Here is a 16,525-nt window from a genome sequence, read left to right on the forward strand (position 1 = left end):
TGTAATACCAAACACAAAAACAACTTCTAGACTGAAGCTTGTAGCATGTGTTAGTTCCTTTCCATACAAGCCCCAAAATATCACCTGACAAGCTTGTTACACAAATAGATGCCTGACTTAGGGTCACTGGTAGGGTTTTACAGTACAGCAATCTAACAAAGATTACCAAAGATTTTATTTCTTTTCAAAGAAAACATGTATATATATTTTTTTTTTAAAGGCTGATGGGTTGAGAAGATACCTTCAAAATGTTACACTTGCATCACTCATTTTAATGGACTCCAAACAACGATCTTACCCGACAGATGTCAACCAGGAAGTTTTCGAAGAGTTTCCACATATGGTTACTGGTATATATCTCCTTCATTTCCACTTCTGTGTCCACGTAGCAATGGTTCAGGAAATTGATGTAAGCAATCTTTACCTGTAAACATGGATGGAAACAGAAATATAACATTCTCCACGACAGTATTATCTACAAGACAAACTGGCTGCCTCCAGGTGGTTCATAACCAAGATCAAGCGTATTCCATTCATCAGTAATAAAGTTCACAAGCAAGTCTCACCCAGCTACTTCAGTAAAGTTATCCATGAAAAAGAAGACTTTAAGCAGAATCATTGAGTACCCACACCCTAAAACAGCTCTTCTAGTCGATAGCCTCCACATTCAGACAGAAATATGGACCTAACCTGCAGTCAAAAGCAACCTCAGTGGTAGGTGCGTACCAACACAATCCAGTCAATCATTTCACACAGGTGGTACTCCACAGACAGATGTCAATCTCAGACACACTGATCAGTTCACCCTCCAACAGGCAGGTCCATGATGGTTAATCGAACTTCCTTCTTTCAATCATTCACCTCAGCACTTAAGTTTGGATATCCTTGGCCTCTAGAGGGTGTTTCTGATTTGAAGGACCTCCTTTGCAAGAGATTAATATGCCACTCTGAAGGTTTCTCTCACCTCTGGGATACAGTCTTCATGTGTAGTTACGCGTACTATATCATCAAGCGGGAGAAGAGAGTTGCATTTGATTTCAGTATACACATTTTTCCCCTCCGTGCAAACTGCCAGAAGTTCCACTAGGTGGATGTGATACATCAGTGCACTGTTCTCATCCATCCGGTCACGCTCGGAGCGCATCATCTGAACAAGGGTCTGGAAAGAAGCCCTATCATTGTAGAACACCAGAACATCCTCACCAGCATTGACAAGCTGCCAAAGGAGAAACAAAGGAAGAGTTAATTCAAGCAAAATATTGTCACAGTTCTCAAGTTATTCAACCATCTATAAACATTTTATGGAGACAATTAATGAAAGTAAACATTCCCTAGAATTTGAAGTGAAAAAGTTAAGATATTCAACTTCCTAGAAACAGGAATCCTAACATAGTATTCATCTAGTCCTGAATAATACAAATTAGAAGAGAGCCTAAACTTCTTTCACTCACATTGAAATCAAGAAGCCAGATCATCTACAGTCTCGATTTCTGCATGCATTAAGGTTTGCAAAGATGTTGAATAACAATGCGACAAAGTTAGTAGGCCAACAGTCTCTCCTGCTTATGTCCTGGATTGCATACACTAAGTGGCATAATTTCTGAATTAAAATAACCCCCGAAGTTGTTCTAAAGCGCAGCTCCATTTGGAGGATTATGAAGCACAAATGTTGACTAGATAAATTAGTTGCTCCAGCGATCCTCCTGAGCAGCAGCCAAAATGACTTTTGTAGGGAAAACAGGGTGACAAAGATATTTGGCTGCTTGTTATGGCCACAAAGCTCCTGTAGCTAAAGAAGCTGCCAGGGCGGCATCTCTGGGAGATGTGTCATCTCCCTAAAGATTTGCGATAGTTCTAGTTTTCAAACCTTGCTGGTGCCCAAACTTATTTCTCCTTAATCTGTTTGAAGACCTAAGCAAACATAATAAACCCCACTTGGTCTACCTCGCAAAACATGGGCACAATCAAAATAGACAGCAAGTACTTGCCTCAGCTAATGCTGCTAAGGCCCTCCAAGCTTACCTCTGCCATCACTATATCCTGACACTTTTTGATGAACTTTCCTTCCGCTTTCACAATGGTCTGTAGGAACTTGATGTAGTGAACATTACGTCCATGAGTCTCGATGCAATGAACAAAGTGCTGCACGACCCTCTCATTTATCTCACTGCTGAGCTGGTAATTGTTCATGAAGATGTGTTGCATGGTGACTGCTTCCAGGATCTAAGTAGGGATTGAGGAGCTTGTTACATCACAGTTCTTCCACTCTGCAAACCAATGAATCTTAAAATTTAGAAATACCTTGAAGTCATGTTGTAGACTAGTTATTGGATGCTTCACTTCAATTGATTCACTTGAGCCAAAGTACATTCTGTCGGGGTTCTCAGAATAAATCAACCCAAATATATTTCGGACCAGAGAAGGAACAAGTTACTTACCTGTAACTATTTTTCTCCAGCATGGGAAGCCTCTGTAAAAGAAAAAAAGGTTTAACTTTCACTTACAATCTGTATTTCTCCTCTAAACAATTCACCGAGCTCTGGGTCATACTGCCACCAGTCAATGATGGCCCTCTCCCTAAGCCCCGCCTCTGGCAGCCATCTTTAGATTTGGTAGCACGTAAAGTGGCAGTAAAACCAAGAAGAGCCGCAGAGGGGCAGGAGGGATGGTGTGCATGTGAATCCATGCCAGACCCATGCTGGAGAACAATAGTTACAAGTAAGTAACTTGTTCCTTCTCCAGCATGTAAAAAATACATAGCAGTATAACATTACACAACCACGGGAGGTGGCAAGGCGGAACAGAAGCAATTATTCTTACCTCCGGAACAGGCTAATCTTCAAGCGAACAGGTTGCGTAGCACTGCTTGACCGACCCTGGACTCCTCTCTGGAATAACTGTCGACAAAGTAGAATCTTGTGAAGGTGTGCGTTGACCTCCACGTAGCAGACCTGCAGATGTCCAGCATGGGCACACCAGACAGGACGCCGTTGTCACAGCAATTGCTCTAGTGGAATGGTCTCTCGGACGGTCGGGCAGCTGTTGGTTTGCTCACCGATGAGTGTGTGAAACAGCCGAAGAGCCACCTGGTGATGGAAGCCTTGTACAAGGCATTCCCATGGTTCACATGACCAAAGTTCCCAAATAGTTGAGACGTCTTCCGGAACCTCTTCATGCATGCCACATAGAACTTCAGAGCATGAGCCACATCCAGCGAATACAAAGTCCTCTGAGCGGGCGATAAAGGTTTCGGAAAAAACAGAGGCAACACCAAAGGCTCGTTGAGGTGGAATTCTGACAGAACCTTTGGCACGAAGGAGAGGTGCTTCGACAGCACCACCCTCGTGTCATGAAAAGTCAGATAAGGCTGTTTGCAGGATAGGGCCTGGATCTCACCTACCCACCTAGCAGAGGTGATGGCCACGAGGAAAGCGGTCTATCATGAAAGGAACTTGAGAGTGGCCTGATGCATAGGGCTCTAAGGGCCCCCCCACTCCATGAGCCACGCCAGTACCACGTTTAGTTCCTACGTCGGGGCAGGCGCCTTCACCGGTGGGAACTGTTAGGCAGAATCCTTTGCCGTGCCCTTAGGGACCACTACACACAATTAAGACTAGAGGTGGCAATACATGTTTTACCTTTGGTATAAGCCTGTACTTCTATGTTAAAGTGGTAGCAGTAGCGGAGCAGCCAGGCTTATCTCAAGAGTATATGAGCAGTAGACGAGATTACACAAAGGGACCACAATTACTGTGACTCAAGCAAACACTGACTCAAGGTTGTAGGTAAAAAATGTAAGTGCATTTATTTTTAAACCATTTGTTATAAACACGACACTTCTATTAATTCAAAAACCACACGTAAAATACACTACAATTAACCAATTCACTTTGTACAGTACAGCTCAAGGTAAGTACCCTGTGTTTAAACGGACCGGTGTTGCGAAACAAAAGACGTTACCGGGAATACACTTGCGATCACTTTTTGACAGTTCGGTCTTACTAAATAAACGCATATCCGCGGCAAGAATCATTACCAGGGCAAAACACACTTAGCACCTGAGATACCCAGAGAGTGTTGGGGGCAAAAATCATAGGCAATACTTTTGTCAAGGCAGACAGAATCAGAGAACACTCATGGACAGAAATTCAAGAGTCAATGGGCCGGAACCAGTGTCAAGTGGAACCGGGGTCCTGTTGTCGAGGATCGCACAGTCGGACAGTTCACGATTCAACGTAGCCAGGAGTACTTAGATACTGTCAACAGAGGAAGCAAAACTTATAGGAAGGAGGGAAGACAAGGGCAAGCCTTGGAGATGAAGAAAAGGGATTCACCCTAATTCCTCAGGCAGAATACACTACCTTATTCAATGAAGAGGCTGGTGCCACGGCAGTTGTTCTTGGTAGTTTCCTACAGACCCTCGGTTCCTGGAGCTTCGGGGCGAAGGAGGACGTCTGGGGTGTCTGCACCACATAGGGATGAGGCCAGCAGCAGCAACAGTGAATAAAAAGTGCGCTCCTTAAAAACAGGAGAGGGTCTTCAGATGGCTATCCGGACCACTACAGCTGTGTGCAGCGTTTTCGACCAAGAGGATCCTCTGGCTGTAGAAAGTGAGCTGGTTATCCCCACCAAGCTCAAGGGAAGACGACTCCGTACTGGATCTTCTCTGGTCGTTGAAGGGTATATAGCTCAGGACTGCAGCAGGGCTTCACCGGGACGGGATATTTGCAGCAGCTGAATTCTTCTAAGCTTCTCTTTGGTTCCTTGCAGTTCCTGTGGCGACTGACTTCTAGCCCAAGAGACCTGCCTTTTATGCGAAAATCCCCCACTCACACAGCCTGGCTGTCAATCGCGCAGCAGGGGGTTGGTTGTCCAGCCCAGACAACCACCGCAGCCAATCATGGCAAAGTGCGACTTGGGTTTCCTAGGATAGCCTGTGCAGGGGGTGACTACACCCCTCCCTCACATTCAGCCCACCTAGACACCCAGGCCTTAGAGGAGGGCTTCTTGGCAGAAGCCCGCCAAAAGACAGAACAAAGAAGGCAACCCTGGTTTGCCGCGCAAAGTAAAACACAAGAAGGACTTTAACAAAAAGAAATGGCGAATAAACCCGACCGGAGCCAAAAGAAAAAGTATTTGGTCAAGCAGGTTTAAGTTCGAGGCTAATATAATAGCCTAAAACAATACCACGTTTATATAATATAATCGCGGTAGAAAAGTTAGGGTAGATACCACTGCCACTAGCCAAGTCTAACAAGTCTAAATGTTAAAAGAGCGAAACAATGCTCTAGGAGGTACGGATAAAAAGGGCTAAGGATTAACCCCTTTCAGTACTCCATGTAAGATGGGTTGTACTGGATCTGTGGTTAAATGACTAAGTAAAGTAAATGGCAACTTTACCCTTTTCTGGGGGACAGTAGTCAGCCCCAGAAATGGAGTCGGTGGGAAGTCTAAAAGACAACCCTGTGTCACTGCACGGAAGGTAATGTGTAACACACAAAAGAAGGGGGCTACTGAAGTGGTGTACTCCAGAGTCCACAATCACAAAAAGCAGAGAAAACACACATGGCAAAACATGGGTAAGAGTGGGGGAAAAGCTCACACTCTTACCAAGTTAAAAAAATTGCTCCAGAAAATCCAGCAAAGCTGCTGGAGGACTCACTAGGTAAGGGAAATTAGCCATTGAATGAGAATTCTCCCTAACAGGAACGATCGAAACTGCCCTTTGAGGAACTTCTTGATTAGACGGTGAGACCAAAGAGAAGACCATCCTGGAGACCTGGTGTAGTGGGAGATAGCCGCCAGATGAACCTTGAAAGAGGCGTGCACCAGCCCTACCTTGGCCAAGGACAACAAGTATTGAAGAATCTGCAGGGCCAGGATCCTCAGAGGATTGATCCTCTGCGCCTGGCACCACGTAGCGAAATGCTTCCACTTGTGGCCATAGCACTTAAGAGTCGACGACTCTCTGGCCCTGGCAAGGACCTCGCTCCAGTCTGCCAGCAACTCGTACCCTCTGAACTCTAAGGCTGCAGCAGCAAGCCTTCAGCTTCAGCGACCATTGGGTCGTGATGTAGGATTGCGCCTCCTTCACTGGCGAGCAGATATTGGACCACTGGCAGCATGACCAGGGATGACGTTGACAGTCTGAGAAGATCTGGATACAAAATCTCCCTCGGCCACGCAGGGGCGACGAAGATAATCCTGCATCAGCACCATATGAGCTGATAGATGACTCGCAGCAGGAGAGGCAATGGAGGGAACGTGTAGAACAACAGGCCTTCCCACAGGAAGGAAAACGCATCCCCCCTGCTCCTCTGCTGGCGGAACCTGTGGCAAATTTCTGGCATTTGGAATTCGTCGCCATTGCAAATAGATCGATCTGGGGTGTGCCCCATTTGAGGAAGAGGCGGTCCACTTGATCCTCTCGAAGTTCCCACTCGTAGCAGGAGCACAGCTTCATGCTGAGCGAGTTGGTGAGGGTGTTCCTGACTCCCGCAAGGGGAAAAGGGATGATGACATCTCTTGGGCAACGGGCCAGTGCCAAAAGTCCTGCGCCTCTGGAAAGCGCTGGGGATCTGATGCCCCCCTGCATCCTGATGTAGAACATCGTGGTGGTATTGTCCGTGAAGACCCTGAGGGACGGAAGGAACGACTTGAGGGCCTAGAACACTGCCCACAGCTCCATGACATTGATGTGGAGATCCCTCTCCTCTGGTAGTCAAACCCTGGTTCAGTGTGTTCTCCCCTGCCTTCCAGGGAAGCGTCTGTGGTGACCGTCACCTGGTACAGGGGGCTCTGGAAACCTGTGCCGCCGGCGATGTTGGAGTGCACGCCCCAAAATCTTATCGCTCAATGGAATTCCTCGCCGAGAGCCATCTTGTCTGCAAAGCTTGCGGGTACCGGGATCCACCAAGCGTCCAGGAATTCCTGAAGGGGTCGCATCTGGAACCCGCAGCGCCGGATCAGGTAGATACACAACTGTTAGGGAGAATTCTGTGTAAGGCTAATTTCCCAAACCTAGTGAGTCCCCCAGCAGCTTTTCTGAATTTTTGGGGTTTGTTTTTTTCTCTCCTGCTAAGAGTGAGATTCTTTTGCTCCCACTTTTAGACATGATTTGAGGCGTTCCTTTAACTTTCCATGTGTTTTATGGGCTATGGGGACTTTTACTCCATAGGGTCTCATGTGTTTTTTTTATGTGGGTTACACAGCACCCTCTGTGCCGTTACCCAGGGGTGCCGTAGCGACCCCCAACATGGACTCCATACCCTGGGACTGACTACTGTCTCCCAGGGCATGTAAAGTCACCATTGGCTTTGCTAGTCCCAAATTATGAACAGAAACCAGTACAAACCATCATATTGTGGACGTACTGGTTGGGGCAATTCGACTGCCCCGGGGTCTGTTGTTCGAGGGGGCACGTCTCCGCCCCCCCCCCCCGATTGAGTTTTGGCTGGTGGCAGTGGATACTACTTTTTATATTCGAACGCGAATATATCTCTATGGGATTTTCCCATTGTTCGAGGCTACCAACTTTAATTATTTAATTCTTATAGCCTCGAACATATCACTGGTTTATTTAATATTAATTCACCGGTTGGTATTTTTTGCCAGAACTCGATTCTAAAGTGGCGTTTGTGGTCTCTTCCGTGACTCCAACCCAAGTCGCGCCCTTTGTTCTCCACAGAAGCCTCCAAAAGTGATGCCACTCAGTCTGGGTACCACAGGGGGTGTGGGAGGGGGTTTAGGCACCCTGGACTGAGTTGCCTTGGCAACTCAAGTCGCACTCTTGTGTGATTGGCCCAAGTGGTGAGCCGGCCGGCTCACCACTTAGCATGTTTGACAGCTAGGCTGAGAGAATGGGGGTGTGCTGCATAAAAGTAGGGCTTAGGGGACTGGAACTTCAGAAGTCGCCACAGGACCTAGGAATCTGAGGAGGGAGAGGCTGAGCCGACCTGCAACGACGACACCACCGGTGGAACCCTGCTGAACCGTCTCACCACTTTTCCCCGACGACAGAGGAGATCTCCAGTCCGGATAATCTTCTTCCTTTGACTGGTGGGGATAACCAGTTTTGCCTTCCTTTCACCTTCCTGGAGCATCTCGTGGCCGCCTTGCCCGTGCCAAGCACCCCCGCAACCAGAATACCACGGTTTACCACTACCGCAAAGAGAAGGGTAGTACCTTTTAACCGGAGGACTCCGCGGCTGGTTTCTTCCCTGGCAGTGCAACGACCTTCATCTTTCCCCCACGGCGAGACCTCCTCTTCCTCTGGACGAAAAACCGACTTGCACCTGCTGCCAGGAACAACTGCCCCCGCTCGAACTTCCTTCACACTTAAGGTACAGTGTCCTGCCTGGCTTCCCTTGCGACAGATCATTGGGGGTGACAGTAAAGCCTCGACTTTCTAACCTGGGCTAGCTTGGGACAACCTAGCTGACTTGAATTTCATCCTTTTTGTGCGAACTATCTACAAGACTCTTTGGGCATAACTCACTGTGTGACCCTGGACCCCTTCTGCTTGCTCACTCGAAGAGTGGGCCTTGCAATTGACTTCCTTGCTCTCCATTAGAACTCTGCCTATCCTGCCTTACTGTGGTTCTTTGTAAAAGTATTGAAACTTGTGTGCTTCCTTAACCCTGCCTTTTTCCTCCCTTCCTTTACAACTTATTAGAGTGTGATCTTATGTTAAGCGCTCATCTCTGTCTGAAAATAAGTGGTGTTTCTCACTAAGACTTGTCTAATAAGTGAATAGGGTTGTATATATATATATATGATAGTGACTGTGTGCTGAATTTACTTACCTCCTTTTTGCTAGTGTAAATTACAAGTGTGTTTTTAAATAAATAGTTATATACTTTTACACCAAAGCTCTGGTCAATGTTTGTTTGTACTACTGTGTCCCTGTACCTATTGTGTACACTCTGCATACTGCCTAACTCTTCTTGAAGGAAGTCTGACTGCTCAGCTACAGCTACCAAGTGAATCTGTGTGGTACAGACTGCTACCAAGTGGGTTTACTGCCAAACACCTGTAGTTAAATTAAAGAGAGCCATCTTGTCTGCAAAGCTTGCTGGTACCTGGATCCACCAAGCATCCAGGAATTACTGAAGGGGTCGCATCCGGAACCTGCAGAGCCGGATCAGGTAGATGCACAACAACATCATGCCGAGCAGCAACTTGATGGTCCGCACCGTGGCAGTCATCAGAGCCAACAGCCGTTGCACCTTGCCTAGCATGGCTGCTAACCTTTCTTCCAAGGGGGCAGCCAGGCAGGAGACCGTGTAGAGACCAGCCCTTAGCAACAGCGCGTTCTGCCATGTTATCAAGAAGGACTTTGTATAGTTGATGGAGAACCCCAGATCCGTCAGCAGCTCGTGTTTTCGACAGCTACCTCCCTTGACTTGGCCTGGATGAGCCAGTCGTCGAGGTACGGGTACACTTGTATCCCCTGTAGACGCAGATGGACCGACACAGGTTACAGGCACTTCCTAAACACCCTGGGCACCGACTTCAGTCCAAAGGGGAGGGCCTTTAATTGGTAGTGCCTTCCATGTACTACGAAGCACAAGAACATCCGATGCTTCTTGTGAATGGGGACATGCAAGTATGTGTCCCCCAGATCCAGCGACGTCAAGAAGTCTCCGTCCTCCAGTTGGCCGAGCATGTACATGCAACATGAGCACCCTGAATTTTTGGGACTCCAGGTATAAATTGAGATGACGAAGGTCTAGAATGGGCCCCCAGTCGTCTTCTTTTCCAAGAAGTATCCGGAGCCCCGGAGTTGGTTTGGAACCAGCACTTTTGCCCCTTTTCTTATCATAGCCCGTACCTCCTGCAGGAGCTGAGGGATGTGCTGCTCCTGCTGGGTGTGTCCGTGGTCAAGAGCACCGAGCACCCATCAGTCGGTGGAGATGATCTTCCACTCGCTGACAAAGCCCGCCAGCCAGCCTCACACCAGGGTGGATGGGTGGGGACCCAACATCCTGGCCCGTTCAATCTTGCTTCGGGCCTGCGTGGCGCCTTGGGAGTGACGACCACCACCACCTCCACCAAAAGTATTGGAACGGCCTCTGTAGGTCTCCTGGGTCGTGGACTGGGAGGGTTGGCGGTACGAAGAGGACCCTCCGCTGAAACCCTTATACAATCTGCCCAACTTCCCGCTGGAGGCACGAAAGGATGCATGGTGTTGAAGAGTTCCCAAGATAAGGGTCATCTCGGTGTCATCCTTCATAGCCTGCAACGATTCGTCGACGGCCTTCCCAAAGAGATTGTCCCCATTGAAGGGCATGTCCAGAACACTCGTCTGGATTTCCCGACGAAAGTTGGTGGCTTTCAGGCAGCCATGACGACTGAGGCAGACACCGATCTCATCTGTCGGAACCGCATGTGCCTGATATCCAGGGCCACCATGATGGCATGGTCTGATGCAACCTCCACCTCCTGGAGGATGGAAAATTGGAAAATACTTCTACCCGCTTGCCCTCGGGTAGGAATTCCAGCAGTGGGGCCATCTTATACCACAGCTCCCTGTCGTATCTGGTTAGGATATCAAAGGCATGGCCGCCTTGACTGTTGACGCCGCCAAGTAGATTACTTTCATTTTCCATGGCATCCAACTTCTTCCACTCACTGTCTGGAGGGATGAGGGGTTAGACGACTTCTTCCTTGCTGCTGCCGAGCGACTGAGTCCAGGGAAGGCTGTGAACGTAGGCACATGGGTGCGGAATCAGACACCCGGTATTTATTCTCCAGCCAATCCCTCTTGCCGGGTTCCTCATTAAAGCCAGGCCATCCTCCCAAACGTCGTCCAAGATGGGCTTCCTCTCATCGTTGATACAAGAAACCTTCCTTCCTAGTCTCCTCTGGTGTCAATTGGAAGAGATTCAACGCTCTGGCGACCATGGCATGGAACAACCCCACCTCGTAGACAGGTAGGAGGGGACTTGGCTACAGCGTTACGCCCGCCGTACCCATGTCGTTGTCTGTTGAGGATCCTGTGTCTCTGGGCGTGGAGGGGGGGGGGTGAGGGGAGGCACATGTGAATGTTGATGCAGCGGTGTACGGTGCTTCTTTTTCGCTGGAGGATGGTTCGGGCCTTGCAGTGTCGTTGACATTCGTTTCTGAATCCCCGACTCCAGGAAGTGTGGGGTCGAAAGGATGTCCAGCGATACATCACTCCGAGGGGTCGGGCGGTAGGCCTATTGGGCCCGCGCCGATGTCGGTAGGTCTGCCGTCGGCATCTCCATCGTTGTCTTCCCCATCTGGATTTTTGTCAACCTGCGTCGCCTCCCACGTCCTCCTGGATCATGTGGACAGATGCCTGGTCCCCCTCGTCCAAAGAAGAAATATCCGTGCCCTGGAGTATGGTTGAGGCCTCTCCCCTCCCCACACCTTTTTATGCACCCCGGGGAGTTGAGTTCGGGGTCATGGATAGCATCCTTGTCTCTGGTATATTCTCCACCAGCTTGGCTGATGCCTCCCGTCTCAGGGACAGGGATACTCTGAGCACTGCCAGGGCTAGCTTGCCTGGGTCAGCCAACTTGGCCTTCGAGAGGGTGGCTGCCACCAATTCGATCGTCGATGACTTCGCCTGGGACTTCTGGGTCAGGTTGGTCGTCTTTTACTGCGCCTTCGTCTTCTCTGGCTTTACCAACAACTTCGCCGGGTTAGCCAATTTCCTCTTCGAGGAGGAAATGGAGGTAGATGGTGAAGATGAGCACGCCTGTCCGTCGAAACCCGCTTGCAAAGCGCCTCCAATGGAAACAGACTTGCGGTACTTGGCCCTGTCTTGTGCTCCCACGGATGGAGCACCAGCAACGGACTTAGAATCCCGCTCTTCGGACCAGCCGGTCTTGGGTGAGGCATGCCCTTGCTTCCCACACGGGGCAGAGGCCTTGGGCGCTGAGCCACGCCGCCAGCCTACTGTGATGATCCTTCACGGTTTGCTTGGAGGACCCGAGGCAGATTTCACAATCCGCTTCCCTGTGATCCGGATGGCGACAGAGTTGACAGTGTTTGTCCTCCACAAACACGTTCCACAGTCCACAACTGGAGCAAAGCTTGAAAAGGCAACTTCCCTCCTCCTCTTTCGACATGGTCCGGAGTGCCGAATAGGCCCGATGGCCTTCTGGAATATTCAATGAAACTTCGACGATTCTTGCCCTTGAGGGGCGTTGAAATTGATGTAGAGAACGGGCACAGGGGCTCTGTTTAAACTTTTTACCGTAAATGCACGAAAAACGTAGATCAGCTCACAGAGACAAACATGAGGACTCCCAGCACTTAAATGTGCAGTAAAAATCTGAAAATGGCTGCCAGTGGAGGGGGATTAGGGAGAGGGCAGTCATTTATGGCCCAGAGCTCACGGATTGGTTTAGAGGAGAAATACAGTTTGTAAGTGAAACTGTTTTTTTTCTTTTACCGAGGATTCCCAGCCTGACGACCGGGAATATTCATGAGCATGTGAATCCATGCAAGACCCCATGATGGAGAATGTATATTACACCAAGGAAGGTGCTTTGAAAAAGTGCAACACACAAAAGGGGTGTTATAATATTCATATCAAAGGGCAAGATAAAAGTACTGCAGTGTCAAAAGGTTAAGTCTAGTTTTTCATTTATTTTCTCATCCCACTTCTCTAACCAACCACCGCAACCCACCTTTGACATTTAAAAGGTTTATGCTTCCCTGCAGGAATGTGTTCTGGTGTAACTGAACTTCAGACTAACTATTTCACAGATAAGGTATGGTATCCTCCTTCCTATGCTCTGTGGAAGGTCTTGTAAATGACTCGACAATACCGTAACGTTCTTTCAATGGATTCTTCTCCTGCAGATTCCTCATCTGATATTCCATCCAGCTTCGCAGCTTAGGAAATGTTTTTGACAAGGGGCATAGTGCCCTTCGACACTGCCGTCGATCTGTATTGCCTGTCACACGATCATTGGATCCCAACGTGACATCAGGCGTCATGTATAAACTCTGTCACTACAACCCATACCTCAGTTTCCCCCTTTGTTCCAGAGCGGACCATGCTGCATAGAAAAACAGAGATAAAAACAGGCTAATAAGCCCACAAAAAGTTAAAGTACAGCAAACTTCCAAAAGAAGTAAGAATTTTGTGCAAGACACCACAATTCGTAGCGTCAGAAATCTTTATTTATTTTTAAAGAAACAAAAAATACAAGAAAGACAGAAAACGGTCACCAAGGACCATAGCCATGTCATCATCAAAAGAGAAGATGTGCACCAACCATCGACTTTCTGAGCAGGGATGGACTAGAGGGGAGATGAGGAATTGGACAGAGAAGTATCCATAGAAAGAACATTATGTTAACTAATTTATACTTCAACTGGATGCTTTTCTCCTTCAGATTCCTCATCTGATAGACTCCCAAAGCAGTAGGAAAAGGAGGCGGGCAGAAAGTTAGACAGATTTTGTAGCACTGTCCTGCCAAAACCTGCATCAGCTATGCGAGCGACATCTAAACTATAGATGAAGGAAGGACCATGTTGCCGAACAACAAATATCCGCAACAGAGACCTACCGCTTGTAATGTAGTCAATGCATAAACCCACCTAGTCGAATGCTCCTGATGCCAGACAGTAATTCCCTGCCTGCGTACTGGTAACACTCCGCAATGCAGAAGATGATCCAGGGTGACAATGTTTGTTTTATCATCGCTAGGCCTTTTTGGGCTAAGGAGAAGACCTTAAAGAGTTGGTCAGTTTCTCTGAACTCAGACGTCCTTGTGACGTAAAAGCTTAGGGCCCTGTGTTAGGAAGAATTATATGCAGTACCCTTTGGGAACACTACACACAATTAAAACTACAAGTGACTGTACCGTACAATTTCACCTTTGGTACAAGCCTGTACTACACAGTTATAGTGGTAGCAGTAGCGGAGCAGCCAGAATTATCTCAAGAGTAATTGAGCAGTACAAATAGTTACACAAAGGACAGCAATTACTATGATTCAGCAAACACTGACTCAGTTTTCTAAGTAAACGAATATATATTTATTTACTCAACAGTTGTATAACATTTCACAATTCCAAGCAAGTTAAAAATCACAATCATTAATACACCACACGACTTCCCTTAAATTCCAGACAAGTTAAGCTCACAAATTGAAGTGGGAGCAAAATGGCACTCTAGCAATTGAAAAGGGAGGGGAAAACAAAGTTCATAGACAATGAACCACACTAACAGGTAAGTACTCAGGGCAACTGAGCAAGAGGAACTAGAGTGATATAATCAGGTAGAAAAGGCTTAGGGCCAAAGTCAATGGGTCAAAGGTCTTTTGCTCAAGATCACACAGTTCAGGGTAGTTCGCGGTAAAGGTCGTGTCGCGGATTCCGGACGAGGTTGGTTGGTGTTAGGCAGACTCCTGTGCAGTGCCCTTAGGGACCACTACACACAATTAAGACTACAGGTGGTGATACAAGTTTTACCTTTGGTACAAGCCTGTACTACTATGTCATAGTGGTAGCAGTGGCGGAGCATCCAGGCCTATCTCAAGAGTATATGAGCAGTAGCAGAGATTACACAAAGGGACCACAATTACCGTGACTCAAGGTTTCAGGTAGAAAAATATAAGAACATTCATTTTTAAAGCATTCGTTATAAACACAACACTTCTATTAAACTTCAATAAAAACCACACGTTAAATAAACTACAACTAACCAATTCACTTTGTACAGTAAGTTTCAGGGTAAGTACCCTGTGTTTGAATGAACCGGTGTTAGGCACAAAACACGTTACCGCGAATACGATTGCGATCACTTTTTGACAGTTCGGTCTACTAAACAAACGCGTATCCGTGACATGAAATGCTACCGGGGCAAAAACACACTTAGCACCTGAGATACCCAGAGGGAGTTGGAGGCAAAAATCACAGGCAATATTTTGGTTAGGCAGGCAGAATCAAGAAACACTCAGAGACAGGAGTTCAAAAGTCAAAGGGCCGGAGCCAGGGTCGAAGACACCGGGGCCGTTTGCCGAAGATCACACGGTCTAACAGTTCACGATTCGACGGAGCCAAAAGTACTTTGATATTGTCAATGTTCGGAAGCAAAAGTTATAAGAAGGAGGGAAGACAAGGTCAAGCCTTGGAAATGAAGAAAAAGGGATTCACCCAGTTTCCTCAACAGATCACAGTACCTTGTTCCAATGGTGCAGCTGGTGCCCTGACAGTTGTTCCTGTTGGTTTCCCGCAGACCGACGATTCCTGGAGCTCCGTCAAGAAGGAGGACGTCTGAAGGGGGTCTGCAGCACACAGGGATGAGGCCGGCAGCAGCGACACGGAATAAAAGGTGCGCTCCTTAAAAACAGGAGAGGATCTTCAGGTGGCTATCCGGACCACTACAGCAGTGTGCAGCGATTTCGACCACGGAAGAGGATCCTCTGGCTGTAGAAGATGAGCTGGTTATCCCCACCAAGCTCAAGGGAAGAAGACTCCGGACGGGATCTTCTCTGAGTCGTTGAAGGGCAGATAGCTCAGGACTGCAGCAGGGCTTCACTGGGACAGGGTAGTTGCAGCAGCCGTCATTCTATCCGCTTCTCTTCGGTTCCTTGTAGTTCCAGTGGCGACTCTCTGACTTCCAGCCCAAGAGACCTGCCTTTTATGCGAAAAACCCCCATTCACGCAGCCTGGCTGTCAATCTCCCAGCAGGGGGGGTTGTCGAGCCCGGACAACTACCCTGGCCTATCATAACAAAGTGCAACTTGGGTTTCTTAGGATACCCTGTGCAGGGGGTGACTACACCCCTCCCTCACATTCAGCCCACCTAGACACCAAGGCGCCTTGAGAAGGGCTTCTGGGCAGAAGTCCGCCAAAAGACAGTGAACAAAGAAGGCGAACCTAGTTTGCCGCGCAAAGTAAAACACAAGAAGGACTTTAACAAAATTAAATGGTGAATAAACCCAACCGGAGCCAAAAGAAAGACGATTTGGTCAAGCGGGTTTATGCTCGAAGCTAATATAATAGCCAAGAACAGTACCACATTTATCTAATATAATTGCGGTAGAAAAGTTAGGGTAGATACCACTGCCACCAGCCATGTCTAAATGTTAAAAGAGCGAAACAATGCTTTAGGAGGTACAGATAAAAAGGGATACGAGTTAACCCTTTCCAGTACTCCATGGAAGATGGGGTGTACTGGATCTGTGGTAGATTGACTAAGTAAAGTTAATGGTAACTTTACCCATTTCTGGGGGACAGTAGTCGCCTCAGAAATGGAGTCGAGGGAAGTCTCAAAGACAACCCCGTGCCACGGCACTGAAGGTGCTGTGTGACACACACAAAGAAGGGGGCTACTGAAGTGGTGTACTTCAGAGTCCACAATCACAAAAACAGATGGAAACACATAGCAAAACACAGGTAAGAGTGGGGGAAAAGCTCTCACTCTTACCAGGTGGAAAAAAAAGAAACTCCAGCAGTCCAGCAAAGCTACTGGGGGACTCACTAGGTGAGGGAAATTAGCCATAAATGAGAATTCTCCCTAACAGTTGGCAGAAAAG

General features: G+C 47.9%; 1 protein-coding gene across 7 annotated transcripts in view; it reads right to left on the bottom strand.

Moving 5' to 3' along the window:
• The window catches only part of ITPR1 (inositol 1,4,5-trisphosphate receptor type 1), a 3,145,915-nt gene that overhangs the window by 1,738,072 nt on the left and 1,391,318 nt on the right, over nucleotides 1–16,525 (bottom strand). For all 7 annotated transcript variants that reach the window (XM_069643506.1, XM_069643503.1, XM_069643505.1 and 4 more), the window contains 3 exons: nucleotides 2,023–2,223; nucleotides 965–1,216; nucleotides 299–424 (listed from right to left, as the gene is read on the bottom strand). In XM_069643506.1, coding sequence (XP_069499607.1) covers nucleotides 299–424; nucleotides 965–1,216; nucleotides 2,023–2,223 — 579 coding nt within the window. The remainder of the gene's footprint in view (nucleotides 1–298; nucleotides 425–964; nucleotides 1,217–2,022; nucleotides 2,224–16,525) is intronic.

Source organism: Ambystoma mexicanum, chromosome 2p (genome assembly GCF_040938575.1).
Source record: "Ambystoma mexicanum isolate Mex_15411 chromosome 2p, UKY_AmexF1_1, whole genome shotgun sequence".
NCBI classification, from domain to species: Eukaryota; Metazoa; Chordata; class Amphibia; order Caudata; family Ambystomatidae; genus Ambystoma; species Ambystoma mexicanum.